Source organism: Myiozetetes cayanensis, unplaced genomic scaffold (genome assembly GCF_022539395.1).
Source record: "Myiozetetes cayanensis isolate MyiCay16 unplaced genomic scaffold, myiCay2020 scf9, whole genome shotgun sequence".
Taxonomy (NCBI): Eukaryota; Metazoa; Chordata; class Aves; order Passeriformes; family Tyrannidae; genus Myiozetetes; species Myiozetetes cayanensis.
The window spans coordinates 34727549-34746964 of record NW_026088185.1 but is presented as its reverse complement, the minus strand read 5'-3'; the positions used below and the strand labels follow the sequence as shown (position 1 = coordinate 34746964).

At 38.8% G+C, this 19416-nt stretch overlaps 1 protein-coding gene across 4 annotated transcripts in view; it reads right to left on the bottom strand.

The window, feature by feature from the left end:
• The window catches only part of ARHGAP15 (Rho GTPase activating protein 15), a 334404-nt gene that overhangs the window by 275601 nt on the left and 39387 nt on the right, over positions 1-19416 (bottom strand). For 3 of the 4 annotated variants that reach the window (XM_050339915.1, XM_050339913.1, XM_050339914.1), the window contains 2 exons: positions 6527-6601; positions 3422-3483 (listed from right to left, as the gene is read on the bottom strand). In XM_050339915.1, coding sequence (XP_050195872.1) covers positions 3422-3483; positions 6527-6601 — 137 coding nt within the window. The remainder of the gene's footprint in view (positions 1-3421; positions 3484-6526; positions 6602-19416) is intronic. The other variant, XM_050339916.1, reaches the window with a different exon arrangement.

Below are 19416 nucleotides of genomic sequence, written 5' to 3'. Positions count from 1 at the left end.
TTTACTCCAGCAAAACCTGGCTTTTTCAAGATTAAAAGGCTGTTGATTTTCCTCACAATGCTCACATTCAGATCCACCTCAAAGCTCTGCTGCATCAATATCCTATCAAACTGCACATCAGCCATAACAACAGGCACTTTTCCTATTAATTACTTTGCTATTCATTTTGTTGCAGTCCTCAGCTTAAGGAGCATAACCAATATTACTGATGAAGCCCCAATGTTACTGGTTTCATCAAAGGAACTTGCACTTGCTTCGTCAAGGGCAGGATTTCACCCAGAATGATCTAACAACCCAAAAATATGGGCAAGAAGAAGCAACGGGGAAAGAAACTCTCTGTGAAGGACATTAATACATCTGAAGGAAATAGGACTGTGGTTTTTTATGTCACGTTACTAGGGAGAAAATAATAATAATAATAACAACAATGAGGAAGAAACAGTAGGGTTTTAGAAAAGTACCTGACCATCACTGACAGATATTTCCCCTCAAAGAACAGTGTTTGTGAGTCACTGTGAAATTTTCAGCAGAATTTATTATCACTACAAAGCTGTGTCCTTAGCTACTGTAAAACATGGTCATGACTGTGGGTTGTGTACATTGGCATAAAGAAAAGTTCAACCTCAGTTGATTATTTTTTGAAGCACGCTTAGGAAATGGGTGCTTTGGGTGAGATTCACTACTGAGGTGGTGAATGAGTTGTCTATTGGTACAGCTTCAGTTCTTTGTAACTTTTCTCTAATTTGCCTTTCTATTTAAAAAGGTCTTGTAAGTGCACAAGGGAGTAAGTGCTCAAGCGTGCCATGTGCAGATTTAAACAGATTTCCCTGTGAGTTGGGTATGTTGGATGAATATGGATTACCAAAGGATTAAACCCCTTGGAACACAGCTTAGATTCAGTATCAAATTTATACCAAATGCTTGACATCAGTTATAGATAGGAACATTTCTGTGTCATGGACACTTCTACCAGGCAGAGTGCTGCTTGCTCCAGCTAGGGCAGGTTTTTCTAGCTGAGAAATGCAAATTAGTAATTGTGTTTTGAGGTCACAGACCTGCTCACAATCTACTTAAAAGATTCAAACTTCTGATCAAACTAACTGGGAAGTTTGCCAAGATTTAAAAATGTTTCGTTTCAACCTGGGCATCATTAAAAATTAAAAAAACCCCCACACGAACAAACAAAAAAACATAGCTCTATTTATGGTTTTGAAATAAGAAGTCAAAAGCAAAATCTATACAATTAATTATAAATATTTCTTAAATTATACCAGGTGATATGTTTTACTTGAGTTTCACTGAATTTTAAAGGGAGAATTATTTAATTCCACCAGGAATAAGAAAATTTAGTGGTTTTTTCAACAGGCTATAGGAATTCTAGAAGCTATGAGAACGTAACTGAATTTCACCATGTTATCGATAACAAAATTTTCCACCCTAAATTTAAATTCCCCAATTCTTTTATTCCATAGTTTTTTCATTTAAAAAGTGACTTTTTAAACTCAAAAATTCATTCTTTTTTATGACCTATATATAAATGTACATAAACTAGACAATCCTTTTATCATAAAGATTGTCCATGAAGTCATCTGTGAGATTGAAAATATTAAAAATTTAAAAAATAAAAAAAATGCTTTAAAGTGTGTTAGTCTCTCTATATATGACAGAATTGTTTGGGTCGGAAGGAACCTTAAAGATCCTTTAGTTCTACCCCTGCCACAAGCAGGGACACCTTCCATTAGACCAAGTTGCTCCAAGTCCTGTCCAACCTGGCCTTGAACACTTTCAGGGATGGAGCAGCCACAGTTTCTCTGGGCAATCTGTGCCAGGGCCTCCCCATCCTCACAGCCAAGAATTTCATCCTAATCAACAAACTAACTCTGTCAGTTTGAAGCCATTTCCCCTTGTCCTGTCACTCCATGACATGTCCAAAATCCTTCTCCAACTCTCCTGGAGCCCCTTTGGGCACTGGAAGGTGCTCTAAGGTCTCCCCAGGGCCTTCTCTTCTCCAGGTTGAACACACCCAGCTCTCCCAACCTTTCTGTATAGCAGGAGGTGCTCCAGACCTCTGAGCATCTGAATTTCACGGGAAGCCCGCTTTCGAGCTCTTTGAAAAAGCAAATTCACAATATCCCAATTTTTGCTGTGCAGAACCAGCACTGAACCAAGAGACCCTTTCAAGCACTGACCAGCAAGTTCAGGTGAGTGAAAGGAGGAGTCAAACTCCACCCAGCTGATCAGTCCCCACTGCCCGCCCTTGCTCTGTAGAAAGATCCGTAAACATCAGCCTGCAGGGAAGAGCCGGGATTAGCGAGGGATGGGTGTGAATCCGCCCATCCCCGGCCCGCGGGGATGCGGGAGGTGCCCGGGAGCCGCGGCTGCCTTTGCATTCTGTCGGGCGGACACCTGATGGCAGCACGCTATAGCTGCAGTGCCGCTGCTCGCCCTCTCCCCGGCTGCTTCACAGGCCGGAGACCCCTTTCGGGCTGCTGAAAACACAGCAGTGGCCGAGCCCCGCTGCCCTCTCGCCCTGCCCGCGCCCAGCCACGGAGATGCTCCGTGCTGCGGGACGGGATGCGATGAGAAGCGAAACTCCCTCCTCTCCTGAGAACGTTCACAGGGGACGCCCAACCCTTGCACACCCTGCAGGAGGTCCAAAATTGGGCAATAGAGCATTACTGGCTTCAATGCTTTGTCCCAAAATGCAGGTTACACCAGTTTCTGATGGCACCCGGCTGTGCCCACAATGTTCTTTATTCTAGTGAGGATTGGAGTGGGTGACCCCCAGACTCCCTTTTCAGTAAGTGTTTCTGTGATCCTTAGGGTTTAGCACTATATATGCTTGTGGACTTATTGCTTGGTTCCTTTCTCCCAGCACAAAATGTAATATTTCTCGATGCTCTCTCATTCTCACTGGTAACACACAGTGCTGGTCTCCTCACTTTACAGGCATCTAAATACAGCAAACCACAGCAGATCTCTCCATAAAGGCAACGTTAATATTCCCATGGTGTTCAACAGTGTTGAGTCAGTAAATGCTGACCAGTCTTAATAGTCTTGTCTTGGCACTCCTGTGGCATCACCACAAGGTGGGTTCCTACAGCCCATCCTTGATCCCTCAAGCGCAGTCAGCACCTAAAATTTGCCCACTGGAAAAACCTATTGTTGGTTTGCCTGATGCATTAATATTGTCCTTGATATATGTGAAATATATATAATTTAGAAGTTAATATTGATACAGGATCATTGTACAAAATGAGCCCTTTACCTGCTGTTACTTGTTTTTTGGGGACTGGGATCATACCTTGGGTTAATACAGAAGAAACAACAGCAATTTGTCTACTAGCAGTAATAGTAACCATATATATATAAAATCTGAATTTGTACTGGATAAACATAGTGTCACAGTCACATGTAATACCTTAATTTCTTGCCACCATCTGCTATTTTTGCTTTTAGAAGATATCCTTCTTTCTCCACCACCTGCAAGAAAGAAAAAAGGTCATAACCATATCATTTATTCAGATTAATAAATCTACTTAATACATGCGTAGGAGTCTGCATTCAGCTAATCTAGAGTGGGGAATTGTATTATTAATTCTCAGTTCAGTTATTTGTTTCTTATGGTAGATTCTGTTCTTAGGAATATTTGCAAACAATATTTGAAGTCAATTACTACACAAAATTACCACAATAAAAACTCAATAATATTTATTTTATTCAGTTTCTATATTTAGAAGAAATAAATTAAATTACTGCAAGTAAAGTTCTTCACTACAAGTCAAAAATTAGTTGAAAATATATTGCAAGTAAATTGTGTCAAGGTATCATTTCATATTTTGAGTTTCATTAAAAGCTGTGAGGGACACACCATGCTTCTGCAGAAGCCTCCTGCTTCTTATAGTCTAAAGAATCATATTTAGGGGTAACCAATGTTGGAGAAACACCAAATATCTGTACAGGAGGAAAAGAAAACCTTCCATAAGTCAGAGGGCCTTGCAGACACTTGGTTCTCTCTGACCTGCTGAAACATCCCTGGCATAGCTGTGATATACAATTTGGGATGAGGTTATTTTGGGCTATGTAAATTTATATTTAAAAATGTAAAACCAAACAAAGCAAGACAATTGGTCTTCAGCCAAATCCATCGACCTGTCATCTCACCAGCCCTCATTAGACAAGGGTGTCTCAGCTGTGTCAGTAATGGGAAAAGAAACAAAACTGTAATTCAGAGTGGGTCTGGTTTTGCTTTCAAACACTACTGAGTCAGTGCCCAACTTGGATATCAGAAACTCCACATGGTCTTTGCAGTAAATTGCATCACAAGACGATTTCATAACAATTCCAATAGAATTTTGCTGTCTGCAAAGCCACTAAATAGCAATAAAACATTCTTTAACAGGCAATATAAGTATTTTTAAATCAAACATGTCTGTTATTTTGATTGTACAAAATAGCATTATTTTAACAGTGTAATATGTAACTATTTCCTTAGATATTGTCTGCTGTTGATATGCAACATATATGAATGAAATATGTACTGTGCACATATCTGTCTGTACCTGTGAAAAGGTCTGCAGGCCTGGCCTGTGGACAATGATTTAGGTGACATTCTCAAAGAGGTACATGAGGATTAAAGTGTGCATTTTCTGTAATTTGTACTTATCTCATGCAAATTCCTGTCATGCATATCCTTGCCATAGAAAAACCCAGAGAGAGAGTATGCAGGGATTATTGTGCAGAGTCATGTCACTATTTATCTAGTGATGGATGGATGAATTATCAGAGCTAAAATAAGGTTTAATCCCCATCTCCACCTATTCCTTTTTTTTTTTCTTTACATATTTCTATATATTTCTTCCCCTACTAACCCTTCATTTATGTATCATAAAACGTTTGGTGCTTGGCCAGGGCCAGAGATGCCAAATAACATACGAGAAAAGTTATTCTTTTCAATATTTCTATCCATCTGGAAGCAGAAATTGGGAGGAGCATTGGCTGACCATTCAAGCTGCTGATTGTTTCTCTGAAGCAGACCCAAAATCTCATGCTTTCAAAGTTTATCAACCACCCTTCCCAAATTGCTATTTTTATCAATACAGAGCTAAAGGAAAATATGTTTTTTCAGCATCAGATCTGAATCAGATGAAAACATTGCTGCTTAGTCACAATTTCCTTACAATTTTCTTCAGCTGGGATATCAAATCCACTGACAAATATTGGGCATATAAAATACCCTGACTTAAATTACATAGCTCAAATCTGCCATTTGTTATAAATTAAACAGCTCGAAAATGGAACAGCACAAAACCACAAGAGCTGCAGTTAATATGAGACCTCTCAGTATTAAGTAAAATGCCCTTCATAAATATTGCTTTAATTAGTACAGGTGTTGTCTTTGAGTAAAATTAGCATGGCTTCCTCTAATTGATAGCCTGCACGGTCTTCTCTGTAATTAATATAAAGGGCATGTGTGGAATTATGAAACAACTACCACAAAGACTAATAAAAATATTCCTAGGATGACCCCAATATTTTATAAATTCTATTTGGGGTGCTCCATTCCCCTTGTATAACATCTGTTAATATCCCCTTTTCTATTCTATTTTTTTACCCAAGTAACTACTTCCAGGACAGCTCAGCATCAACTTGCAATACTTCTGCAAATAGATGATATTGGTTTAAAAATAATTCCAAATATATCCTAATGATATGTTCTGTTGTTTCTGTCTCAATAAATATCATCATTTTTTGTTAAGCTGCTGCCCTTCCTGCACCTTTCCAACATGTGGAAGGTTGAGAAACTGACTCAAAATGCCCTGAAGAATTAGTATAGAAGTAGGAAAACGGAATTATTGTGTGGGGGTTTGCGTTGATTGGGGTTTTTTATTTGTTTTTTAGAAGAATAGTAAAGACAAGAATATGTATGTGTAAACATTTGAGTTTCTAAATAATAAAAAAAAGACTGTTACTGTCATGGGCTAATAGGGTTAGAAACTACAAGGAAGCATAATTCTCTCTCTATCACCTATAGGTTCTGTAGGTTTCTTACTTAGGATTCAAAGTTTCTGAACATACTTTATCCTGAAAAGTTTGTGTAGGTAAAAGTTCCACCAATAACAAAATCTCTTGAATGAATCTGTATTTGCATATGAATTTTATTTTAGTAGAAAAACCTTGGCTTCTCATTCCCTCTAGATTCTCTTAATGTCAAGATATTTTTTTTTTTAGATTTCATGACCACTTTTTACTTATAAAAATTAACACTAATATTAAAAACTCCTAATACTGATGAAACACCAGTGTAGTACAACAGAATTAACAGCAAAGTCAGGCTAAAGAAATGGCCTTGTATCTTCCACAATTCTTCTTTTTATCAATTAATCAAAGTCCCTCAAATCCCTTAACATCTTGAGGCACCCCAATCCTCATGTATTTAAGCTTATTTTAAGCACGTGCAACATTTACATTATAAACCTTTAAAATAACAAGAGTGATTTATCAGTTCTATAAAGCAATTGCTTACTGTGGGGTCCTGTGTACTAAGGATGTCTGCAAACGTTAAGTTATGCTGGGAAAGATTTCTTCTATGACGATTTATCTAAAAAAAAGAAGAAATATTTACGCTCAGAGAGGATTCAAATACTGGCAGATAAAGATGGACCAACAAATTTAATTACAGGGCATGCACAGCGTGCTTTGGGTGGAGGTTTGGAGTTTCTTTCATTACCACATTTCTGTGAAAACTGGTGTTTTCTGAGCCCTGAATATTTGAAATATACAGCTGATAGACTCTAAACATCTTTACTATAAATGTATTTCTTTCTGGTGTCACATTGACAAATTTACCTAAGAATTAATCAACTGATAATAGTAACTCTAAATTATGATTTTTTTTCTCATCAGGAATCTCAAAAATAGTTTAACTGGTTAGGTGCTCTCAAACACATTTTAGAGAAAAGGAAAGCTGCTAATTATAACCTCAAGGCCACAAAGCAAGTCAATTCGAAAAACAGAAAATAATTGGGCAGAAGCACATAACAATCCAGCACATTTAAACTGCTTTAAAGGTTGTTTCTAAAATCTCCATGACTGGAAGGTTACAGCAATACTGGACTCTGACTCTAGAAGTGTTCCCAAATACTGAGTCCTTGATTTCCTCCAGTTCTCCCTTTTCCTTGAGGAAGCCAGTGGAACCAACTGCGACTTGACTCTGGAAAATTAATGTATATACTAGAAACTATTAAGACTAAAATAAAAGTTTCATCACAAATCAAGCATTTGGCAGAGCTCAACGGTATTTTAATTCTTAAAAATCTGCAACAAAAAAACAAGTGACCCAAAAGTGTGTGTGTGTATATACATACATATATCTATAAAACTTTTACTATTTAAATTCAGTGTCAATCACTAATAATATAATTCGGAGTTGGGATTCTGTAAAATTCAGTGATTAGCTCCTCTTTGAGCTGAAGCCAAAAAGCAAACAACAAAATATAGTCTCAACTAGCTTCCACTGTATTCATCATAATGCATTCTCTTTTCCCCTATTAAAAGAGAGTTAACCAAAAGTCATAACGTATTCTGTTTATATTCAAGTGCCTGAATATAGAAAATGTCCTTAATTAATCCAGAGGGCCACGCTCAAAAAACAGTTAAACATATTATGATCCCATATTTTTTTCTCCACACATTGCTTTCATGTTTATTTGTAAGCACTAAGGTTTTTAAGCCTTGAAATCTATATCCTAGATATTGCTCTACTCCCCTAGTCAGAGCTAATGAGCTTAATGAATTACCAGTTCTAAATTTAATACAAACATTTCAAAGAAAGAGATAAAACATTCTTCACAATTCAAAAGTTTCTCTGACCTATTTATGAAGAATATCACTTAACAATTTCATTAAGGGTGAGTAACAGCTGGTGACATGGCTGTGTCCTAAAGTGTTTTTCTCTCTTAATATTCTGCATCTTAAGCAATCGAGCTTTCATAAGAAATACTTTAGTTAGTGGCAGTCCCTCCTTTGGGGAGAAAAAAAATGTCAGACCACATTTTCTGTATTTTGCAATCTTGTTTTCAGGAGTGTCATGTTCCTGTTTTATTAGCATGTAGGGTAAACAAGAATGATTTGCTGATGCTATTGAGAGAACTTTTAAGATTACAGTCTTTCTATTTAGATTTTGGATGGAACTTAATATTAATGCAGGCAGAGACATGTATATAAATTCAAAATAAATTAATTCAATTTATCTTTTTCTTTATCTTTACTGTTCAACAACTCTGAAGGTTCTGTAGTACTTGAGACACATAACTGAAGTATTCAGGTCTAGATCACAGAAACTCTTTCCTACCCAGATCCCCCACATTCTAATTATTCCTTAATGTACAACAGAGGGCATTGCCCAGCGATGCTTCCTCAAACATGTTCTTCACTCATCCAAATTAAATAACAAGGCACACCACCACTCCAGAGTATCTCTTTTAACATCCAGTTGCTCTCTCCAGGAGCCACAACGTGTCTGTTGAGGGCCCTCTCGTGCAACTTTGTGAAGTGAACGGCACCGATCAGAGCTCTGGGGGCTGCTCTTTGGTTCAGTGATCAGAGAATTAGCAAAAGAAATGCTCATGTTTGATACTTGCTAAAAAGAATATCTCAGGAGCACTAAATCCATCCACAACGGAGTGAAGAAAGGAGGGAGTAAAAAGTCCTGTTTCTGTAGGCCTCGCAAATTATGAGTGGTAGTGTAATTAAAAGACAATAGTAAGATTTCCAGGAAATAGAAAAAGTTAAAAACAAATAAAACTAAATTCCAGGTGTGGGTGTGCTTTAAGAACCTCTTCACTTTATGCAAAGTAGAAATGTTAAGGAAAACAGCATGAGTGCAAGGAGAAAGAATAGACCTCCTACCTGATTATTTAATGTGATACTTTAGTTAAAAATATGTTTCTCTTACAGGGCAAAAATAAAAGAAACTGCACTGTTTTATAGCCCAACAATGAGAAATCTCACACAAGAAAGACCTGAAGCTCAAAAGTCTGAACCCAGTTACAAAAAGACAACCAAAATCCACAGTTATGTAAGCCATGCTCTTCTGGAAAAAACACCCCAAATATTTGGCTTCCAAATGGAATTAATGGAAACTTCAATAAAGTTCTTACTCATTTCTATCTTTTGGTTTAGAAATAGAACTTTAAACAAAGTGCATCAAAGCAACTTGAAAAAAACCAGTTGCAACAGAAGAAATATATTCTTTTAGATTAATTTTATAAAATTCCAGCAGGCCTTACACAAATTTGGTCTGAAAACTATTTTGCAAATACCATTGAATGAATTAGTTACATCACTTCTTTTAAGACATATTCAGTTCAAAGTTAAAATCTTCTTAGTAGAACCTGAGTGACAGTAGTCAACATACTCATGTTTCCATATACTCACAATTATCAGTACCAAAATACTCAAAGGGAGGTGTAGGCTCAATTATTTTCATTCAGCTTTTAATTGGTAGACCATAAAAGAGAGGGTTTGAGATATTTTTTCCTCTATAGCTCCCTTCGATTACCCTAACAAAGTGAAGAGAAAGCTAAATAATATCTGTCACAAGTCCTCTACCTCACCTCCCAGGGTATGATGAAAGGCAGAGATTTACAGGAGAAGTTCGTGAGATCCCTTTTTGGGAAAGGCAGCTTATCAGCAGTTTTCTGATTTGATGAACATTCTTCAGTCAGCAACAATGTCACCTGCAGCACTAAAAATCCACTCTGCGAGCGCTGGCAAGTCTGTGGGCAAGTCTGGTTTTGTTAAATTCAGCCTCAGCAGCCCCCCCTTCCCTTAGCTAAAGGGTATCCATCTCCTACCAGAGTTCTTTCAGCATCTAAGCACTAATCCATCATCATCCTTTCTACAAAGGCAAAGCCTCCATTACATATGCCTGGTATCCTGGAGTGAAGGGACAACCATCTGACAACTGCTGTTTTAACAGGGAGGTAAAGCACAATAACCTGATGTTTAATTTCTTTTTTTTTTCTGTGATCCCATTTGTTCTTTAAATTCTCCCTTTTTTTCTAGGTTTTCATCATGACTAACTCAGTGCTACTCTCTTCAAATAGTGTGGCATTGATTTAAAAAGAAACTTGGAGGACCCATTTGGTTTTCATTTCCCATTTCTAACCTAATTCATCCAGCCAACAAGAAGCAGCAGAATTCTTTTTGATTCCAACCAAACCTAGCAAAACCAACCAGCATTTCTTAAAATGTGCAAAAAAGACAGACAACAACAATGTAATTCTGAATTCACTTGCATCCCTAAATAATTAAGATAACTTTATGACCTTTCTAGGAGGCTTCCAACATTGTCAAATAAGATATTCACCATAGATTATTTATCCACAAATGTCACCTCAAAGTAGCCTGGGACCACGGTTTGATCAAACAAGCAGCACCTGGGCCAGCAGAGCTCTGCTTTGGATGGAAACCCTAGGATGACATCTACCTGCTGTTTCCTCCATCACTCACTGTATTTCTCTGCCAAGGAGAAGGTTCTCATGGAGGTTTTGATAGATTTCTCCCCAAAACCTGTCACGCTGTTCATGCTTTGACCTTTCTTTTTAGGGGTCTAACTATTGTTTTGTTTCATCCTGCTGACACTGCAATCATGTACGTGGAGATTCCTTTATAAACACCCAAAAAAGAGAGAAAGCCCCTACTGTTTAACTCCTACTACTGCCTGATGCTCTGCTCTGGACCCAATCCAGCAAAGCACTCTGCAATGGACTTAAGTGTTTCTCTGGATCCAGGCCAGAACACTCCATCCTTTACAGGATCGAACTCACTGGTGGCAGCTTGAAAGTTCACAATAAAAGTACAAACCAGTCACATAAACTTTTGTGAAAACCATTCCCTGCACAGAGAAGCAGGGGTGACACCTGATTTAGTGATGCCTGTGATCATTTTGTTCCCAGTCACTCCCATGCTACAGTGACAGCTCGTAATTGCTTAGATAAGGAGACTTAACAAAAATATATTGTAGCATTTCTTAATGGCCACATTCCTTGAAAGACACCTAGGCAAGGGAAAGGAAAATCATGTAACATTTCACTCACTGCTCTGCTCAAAGTGATTTGTTTTAAAGATTCAGTCTTGGGCAGCATGGCAAGTCCATCTTTATCTACAGACATTATTTGGAAACAGCTCTGCTATGATATGATTTCTCTTCAGCTGTGAAAGGCACTGAGAAAATCCCACAGGCCTCCCCACTTGGAGATGCGCCTTTGTCATTTACAAGGGCATTTTGTGACGGGAAAAAGTGGGAATGGCTTCAAACTGACAGAGAGTAGGTTTAGAAGATTAGAGATTAAGAAGAAATTCTTGGCTGTGAGGGTGGGGAGGCCCTGGCACAGGTTGCCCAGAGAAGCTGTGGCTGCCCCATCCCTGGAAGTGTTCAAGGCCAGGTTGGTCAGCGCTTGGACCAACCTGGGATAGTGGAAGGTGTCCCTGACCGTGGCAGGGAGGTGGAACGAGATGGTATCAAGGTATCTTTCAGCCCAAACCAGTCTATGATTCTATTCTATTAATTTCATTTCAGCAGATAAAGCCTTTTGGTCCACTCTCAAGAAATGAAGGATGTCCAAAACCAGCAGGATCAGCCCCCTTCCTCTCCCACACACTGGTGTGGATGCTCCCAGTACATTAGAGCAGTGCCATCAACAGGAGGCCCCTCTCAGCCCTGAGGAGTGCTCCATGTCCCAGTGGGCTCCTTGCCTACACCATAGCCACTGGCACTCCTGAATTACTCTGGAGCCCTAATAACACCATCCTCCTGAGGATTACATTAGAAACACATGTTTTTGTGGAGGTTTTATTCCCCTTCCTTGCTTGTCTCAAAGAGATTTCTTCAGAAGAAAAGGTAATGAGACTGCAAGGCTGTATAACACGACATTAGGTCTCTCTGCCTTTTTTTTTTTTCTAAGGCTTACAGGGAGAGAGAGCTACAAAGTGCAGTTCCAGTCCTGCCCCCACCAGCCCACATTTGCTCCTCACCCTCCATCCCCATCCCCAGGCTGCTGAAAACTCATTACTACCCAGGTGACCAAACGCTTTGCTCAGGAATAGGAACTTGCATGGATGGAGCTTTTGTGCTCTGGCTACAGACCAGATAATCTCTCTATGCATCATTTAATAAGAAAACCACTTCACAGTCCTTACAGGCCTGAGTTTGTTACATATGACATGCTCTCAGCAGAATCTGCAGCCCGAAATCAGTGGGGGGAAGGAAAAAAGCAGCAAGCAGGATTGTGTTGCCTTCGCCCTGCATGCCTCCCTTTGAGCACACTGCCCTCTACACTCAGCTCACATCTCCAGAGCCTCTGAAAATAATGATAATGGTTTTGCTTCCCTTGACCTCTTGCTCCCTTATAAATCAGAATCCTATAGACCTTTCCCACAGTGCGAGGGTCCTCCTTTGTATCCGAGCCTGTGAAGGTGGGTATTTTTTATCCAGGCAGTGTAACCACGTGGGCGGGCTCCCTGCCTTCAGGACCCGCTGTAAACGAGCATAGCAGCACTTCTGCTGGGGGAGTATCTCCATTTATCTCCATTCATGAAAGAAGAGCAAAATAATTACTCAGGTCCTAGTTTAAATTTCAGCCAGTGCTAAGATGAGCTGATTCCCTGTGATCAGAGAATCATTAATCATGAGTTTGATTACAAAGAATAGTCTGCTTGAAACTATGTAGCCTCCTTTCCCCAAATTATTGAAGGGGTGTTCCAAATTTGGAGTATCCAGTGTGGGCTAATATTTTAAGTCCAAGGATAAGCCTTCACTGGGTACTTTTCTCCATTAATGGCTTGCTGTTTCCCAGGAGCAGATTTTTCCCTAGAGTGGGAGCCCTTTTGTTCCTCTCTAGCAACTCAAATGGACTTTGAAATTTGTCCAATTGATCCTTGCTTTGAGGGAGTCCCAGCTGATGTAGTTTGGCTTCATTTTTAGCATTTTCAGGAGTAGGAGATGTGCCAAAAACCCTATGTAGAAGAGGAGGCAGCTACAAAAGGTTCTTACCCCCCATATGTGTTCAAGAAATCCTAAGGCTGCTCTAAATTTGACTGCGGGTCGCTCAGATTCGCAGACCTGGGGATCAGACTATCACAAAGGGCCCAACAGCTGCTCTGCCTCTAATCCTCAGGATTTCCAACTGGAAATCAAACTGGAACCTGGTCTCTAAGCTTCAATATGCCTTAATTGCATTAAATACAACCCTCATCAATTAATTCAAGGAAAGAACACTAAAAGTAGGACTTGTCATATATTTCTACCAACCTTTTCTGTTACAGCCTCTAGTATGTAAAAGACATATGAATGTGACAACATTCATCCAGCCATACCCAAAAATGTATATTATAAAATAAAATATATTGATAAGTTCCCTAGTCTGATTTTCCTATTCATCACACAGTTATTACTTTTGGTTCACTATGATATTAGAATACATTTGTCTGAACTACTGCAGGTGCTTTGGTAAAATTACAGATGAGTAGTGAAGCAATGATAGAGGAAATATGGAGTAAAACCAGCAGGAATAAAAATGCAACAGCCATCAGTGTTTCACTGTTCTTTCCCTTCCACATCTATGTCTGCAAAACTGTGCTGTTTGATGTTATGTCTGTAAAAGGTAAAAATCAAAGTTAATACAGACACAGAGTAATGATAGATTATCTTTTCATGTCCCCTTTGGATCTTAAGAAAATAAAGACAATAAATGTGAGAACTCAGCTGCAACAGTAAAATATGTCAGCAACTCTGACCTGAAATTGCACCCCAGAACTGCAGTCTCAGGGTAAGGGGAAAGGGAAAAAAAAAAATCATTAAAACTTAGTAAGTAAATGTGCAAAATCCTCTGAAAGAATTTCCTTTACATAATCACATCCAGCACATACACTACAATCAAAATGCACTCAAAAGCTCTCTCCTGAAAGGACTGTCTTACAGAAAGAGCGTAATTAACATTGATGTCACACTCCTGCAAGTCATCCGTTACTGTGTGCCACAGAAATACTCTCGTATAAAATATTATTAATATTCCTCCACAAATGCTCAGTCCTCTCCAGTGGACCCTACGTTAGCACATCTCTTTATCCTGCCTACCTAATTCATTCCTTCGGATTTAAACAAGCCAAAAACTCACCTTATGCTACTGCAGAAGCAATTTTTATTTTTGAAGGTTAATCCAACTCAGCAGGATTTAGGGATGGCACTTTTGCTTGGTCGTAGGCATGTTGGCTCAGGCCAGACAGCTGTTTGGACATTCTCCACTGGGAATCTTGCCCTCAACACCCACAGTTGATGCACATACATGGTCTACTGGCTGCCTACTTCCATGCCCATCTGTTCAGATGGCATGGTGCCCACTCACAAGTTCGCTGGATCCTTGCCCTTAGTGTGTAGATGCCAGGCAATGATGGGCTTAGATGGGCAGCCTGCAAAATACTGAAAGTGATCATTTTTTTCCTGTAGGAAGTCCTTCCTCTGCGACAGCACTGAAGCATGGACACCACATGCTACCCTACACTTAATAACACCTGTGGACATATACGTGCCAGAAATGCAAAGGGAGGGGGTAGGGGAGTGCACTGGGGGGGAAACACAAAATGGAATGAAGGAAAAACACCACAAGGATTCCCATGTAAGAATATACTCTGCATTGTCAATGGCAGTGGAGGGATATCCAGACTAACTTGAAACAAAGTGGGTCGAGCATCAGAGCAGAACCACAGCCACATGGACCAGAGATCTGCCTGGTTTTCACTGCTTCCCAGGTTAGGGCACTTCACCTAAAACTACCTTGGGCACCACACCTCGCTCAGTGGTCACAGTGTATCAAAATCAAAAGCAAAACATGCCAAAACCAGTGGGAACTAAACCCAGACCTGTCTAAAGTTGTTTACCTTTAATGCACATTCCATATGCACCATAGAACAGAAAATATGCCATGGTAAATTATGGCACCAGTAAAGATAGATAGTAAAAAATTCATTTTCACAAAGATCCATTTTTATTTATGTCATTGCCCTTTGAAACAATAATTAGGAAAGCCCAGCTTAGTTACAAGAGATTCCTTTCAAAAGAGTTAGTAGAGAAGACACATTTCTCCATTTTTTTTTTAATTTTTGAGTCCAAAAATAAAACTTAAAGCAGCCTTTAGGATGAAGTTAAAATATCATTTTCTTCCCAAATATAGTTTGATTAACTACAAATCAACACTAATTTAATTTTATTACTTTCAATAAGCTACTTAAAAATTGAGTATTTTGTTAGCATTCCAAATGAACATATTTTACTTAAATTTTAATTGAAATAATTTGAACAGCTTTGTATGTATAAATCCCCTAGTATTTTTACAGACCATCCATTCTTTAGGTGTTCTTCATTCATTCACTGTATGGGAGTCATTAGAAAGGTCATGGAGTTTCTGCTCTTTGATTAGATAAACTAAACTTTTAAAAGGAGGAGGGAGGAGGAAATCAAAGAGAGCTCTGCATCAGAGAGCATTTCCAATGGAGTCTTCCAGGAATCCTCCTTCCTACCAACGCTCTGGCGAACAAACTATCACTCTTCCAAACACTCACAGAAAATTAAGCAACTGAGTTGCAAACACCCATGGAATATATTAACAAAATTATTCCAACAAGTGTTTTTTCTCTTTTTTCTTCCCCTTCCCCTCTCTGAGTGCACCCCATCACTGCTCAGATGGTTACAGATACACACTAGCCGGAGGAAAGGAGATGTAAAAGCTGTGGCAAGGCTGGATCTGCAGCGTGACTCGAGGCTCTCATTGAGTCAGCAGTGAAAGCCTGCGCTCCAAGGCACATTTAAGCTGTGTCTAACTTAGTGTTTACTCTGGGGTGACTGGATTTGAGCGCTCTGTCCCTGCCCTAGAGAATTGTCTGCTGTGTGGAGACATCAGTCTTGTCTTTGAGCATGCTCGGCCGAATCAGCCGTGTGTGACGGCCTGATCTGTTTTGGTCTGGACATATTGTCAAATCCTTGTGCCCAAGTTTCACAGGAGCAGTGCTGAGAACGTCCTGGCTCCGGAGTGAAATGGGATTTATAAAGGACACAAGCCAAAAAAAGTCGCTATGAACATGCAGTGACAAAAATCAAAGAATGGGAATAAAAACTGGTTTGCTCTGGCCCTCAAGCTTAGTTCAGCTTCTTTAACCTGAAGTGAACAAAACCCACTAAGACTACCTCCTCTCTAACTTTTAGGCTGTTTGATTCCAGGCAAAGCAGAGGTAAAACACTGGCTTTTACAATGGCAAGTCCTTTGTTTCTGTCAGCACGGAAATTTTCACAAAGAACATTTTTTTATGTGATTGGAAAGAATATCTTCTAGCACGGGTCATGCCTGACAACCCCACAGCTAAATCTTATTAAAAATTGTTCAGAGACCAAAATTAGAGACTGTAATACAGAACCACTTGGATACCTGTCAGATTGATAATATCTAGATGGCCATCTAACTTGCCACCTGCTCTCCCTTCCCTTTGCACTAATAACATGAATAAGCTTGTGAATACTTTTTTCCCAGTCCTGTTGGCTCATATTAGTCTCTCATATCATCAAGACCCCTAATCTCTTAAAAAAAATCAGTATTGCTTATTAGCGTTGTTCAGAGGACCAAATTACAGATGCAGCACAAGAAAGAATGGAGCAAAGTTTTCAAACAGATTTTCCCAGGTGCCATTATAAACATTAACATGAAAGAAATAGAGTAATCAAGATAATAACTGATCTACTTCAAGTAGCTTTTTAAGCAAATGGGTAATTTTACAAAGGTCAATTAGCAGGACAACTCCTTCCTATTCGATTTGACATCATGATATTCAGCTAGGAAAAGAATGAAAATATTTAAAAGCTTAACTTTTCTTCGCTCTTCCTTGGAGATTTCTCAGTTTTATATTTAATCACAACCTTGCAGCAAACCAGGTAGGACAGCAGTGATTGCTAATGCTGCTTCCCAGCTTGGGGATTCTCCATTTACCACTTGCCTTCATTTCACACAAAATTAATACCCCAGCATTTTTACCAAAACCTGCTGACACAGTAAAAGTACGACAATGTAAAGGTCAAGGTTTGGTTTGGGGTTTTTAAATAACCAGAGTTAGTTCTTCAAATTTGCATTGGGCTTCAGGGTTCTTGATGAGATTCTTTGTCATACAGGTTAAAAAATTAGAAGGAAAAAAATAACAAGTGAAAACTATTTGTGTTTTCACAAATAAGAACTATAATTTCAAAATGCTGTTTTCCCTATTGTTTCAGCAGTATTTCGTTATTTGTCCTTCAGAGGCAGAGAAACATTTTAAATAATCCACCCCACAAATTGGTCAATGTACAGGGGAGAACATGGAGGAGAGGGAAATGCATGTTCCTGATCCAGCCACAGTGGATCTCCTAGTTTTACTCCTGTGGCATTACACTGGCAGCAAACCACACAGTGCTAACACAGCAGATAAAAAAAAGAAAGAATGGAATTATCCTTTTTGAAACTTCTGAAGTGTCTAGACACACTGAAAATTTTCCCTGGTTTGATTTTCCTAATTCTGTTCTGATAGAGAAGTCACCTACCTCACATAAAATAAAAAAAAATACCCTCAACAAAACAAAACAAGAATCATCCACTGCCATCCAAAATATTAACAGTCTACAAAGACAGCACTTCAGGTACACTTCCAAAAAAGTCATTTACCTTCTAAAATAAATATAATAATAATTATATAAATATGTAATAATTTCTTTTAGAAAACCAAACCAAAACAACCAGCCAGCACCTCAAGAAAACAGATGAGACAAATGCTATTAGAAGCTTTGGTGGCACACAAAACCAGAACTTTATATTTCAGTGCATATTTCATGCTGTACATACATATATACCCTGTTGTCAGCAAAGTAAGAAATATACATCATGTAAAGCAGGGAAAAAGGCTTTGATTTATCACTTATGTGCTGGTTTCCTTCCTCCTTCATCCCCAGTTCAACAAAAGCTTTCAGATAGCACCTACCACTGGATCCCTTTGTGTCTGCAGCCCTTGACATGGATGAGGAATCAGGATGGCACCATGTATGGAAATGTTTATATAAATATTTTATCCAAACTATGCTGGACTTAGCTTAGGACATTTCTCTTTGATATCTCCCTGGAAGGGATCCATTTCTTATTTGAAAGCATGAAAACACAATGAATTTACAAATTCTCTTGGTAGTTTCCTACTAGTCTTTGCAAAATGTGCTGCAACTCTCATTTTATTTTGGGGGGTTTCCAACTTCCAGACATTTCATCTTGTATTGCTTTTTCCTGCTACATTAAAGAACTCTTTGGTACCCACTGTTGTCCCTTAAGGTAGATAAGAGGGAAATCATTTGCCTTTTAATTTCCTTCAGGTAATTTGAACATGTTGAGGTCTGTAGGTCCTTAATTGGCAAGATAATTTCCTAAATTACCATTCTTTTCCCTTTTATTTTTTGCCTCCTCCTTGCATAATCTTCACTATTTCCAAGTCACTATGCTGGCTTTCTTCTCATCAGTGCCACTGACAGACATGAATATTTGCCATCTCCCTTCTTCATTCCCACTCACAATGGTCAGCTCAAACTTCTTGACACCAAAGCACCCGCTAAAAGCCACATTTTGCAGTAAAATCTCGGAGTACAATTCCTAGTTTTGGGAACAGCATGGCCCGTTTCTCATATGTACATATATCTGGATAAATTAAAATGCACTTCCAGCCACTAAGCCACCTGGATCACTCTCCACAAGTGCCTTTACCCAGACCTATTTACCAGTCCATCAATCTTTGCCTTTTTTTTTCAAATGTTATTAGAACTGTTCTATTTACTTCCATATCATGGATAAAAAGAGTGATTAGTGTCAAGCTTAGTGCTAGTCCCTGGAGAACAACTCTAAAAATTCCCCCAGTTGATGATGATTCCCCAGGGACTACTTTCCAAAACGTGTAAATTAATCAGTTCTTAATCCATTTAATGTGTGCTTCACTGATACAGCACATAGCTAATATTTAATCAGAATGTCACGTACTATTAAGTCGAGTGACTTACAAACTTTCACTGCACTTCACAAATATGGCTGCATTCTCCAACAAGACTTACATCAAAAAATAATCCATTTGGTCGCAGTTTTTAAAATTTGTTATTTATTCAGTTATGAGGATTGACATCAGTAATATTGCTAACTTTTTTTTTTTTTTAATGGAATCCTGCAACATTTTTTCCATTAATTGACCTAATGCATTTTTAGGTTGTTTGGACTGTAAAGTTTTTCAAGCTGTGCCATTTTCCCTTTTCTGAATACTGACATAATGATTGCCCTTTCTCAAAAGTTTGTAATTTCCATTTGTAATGACAAA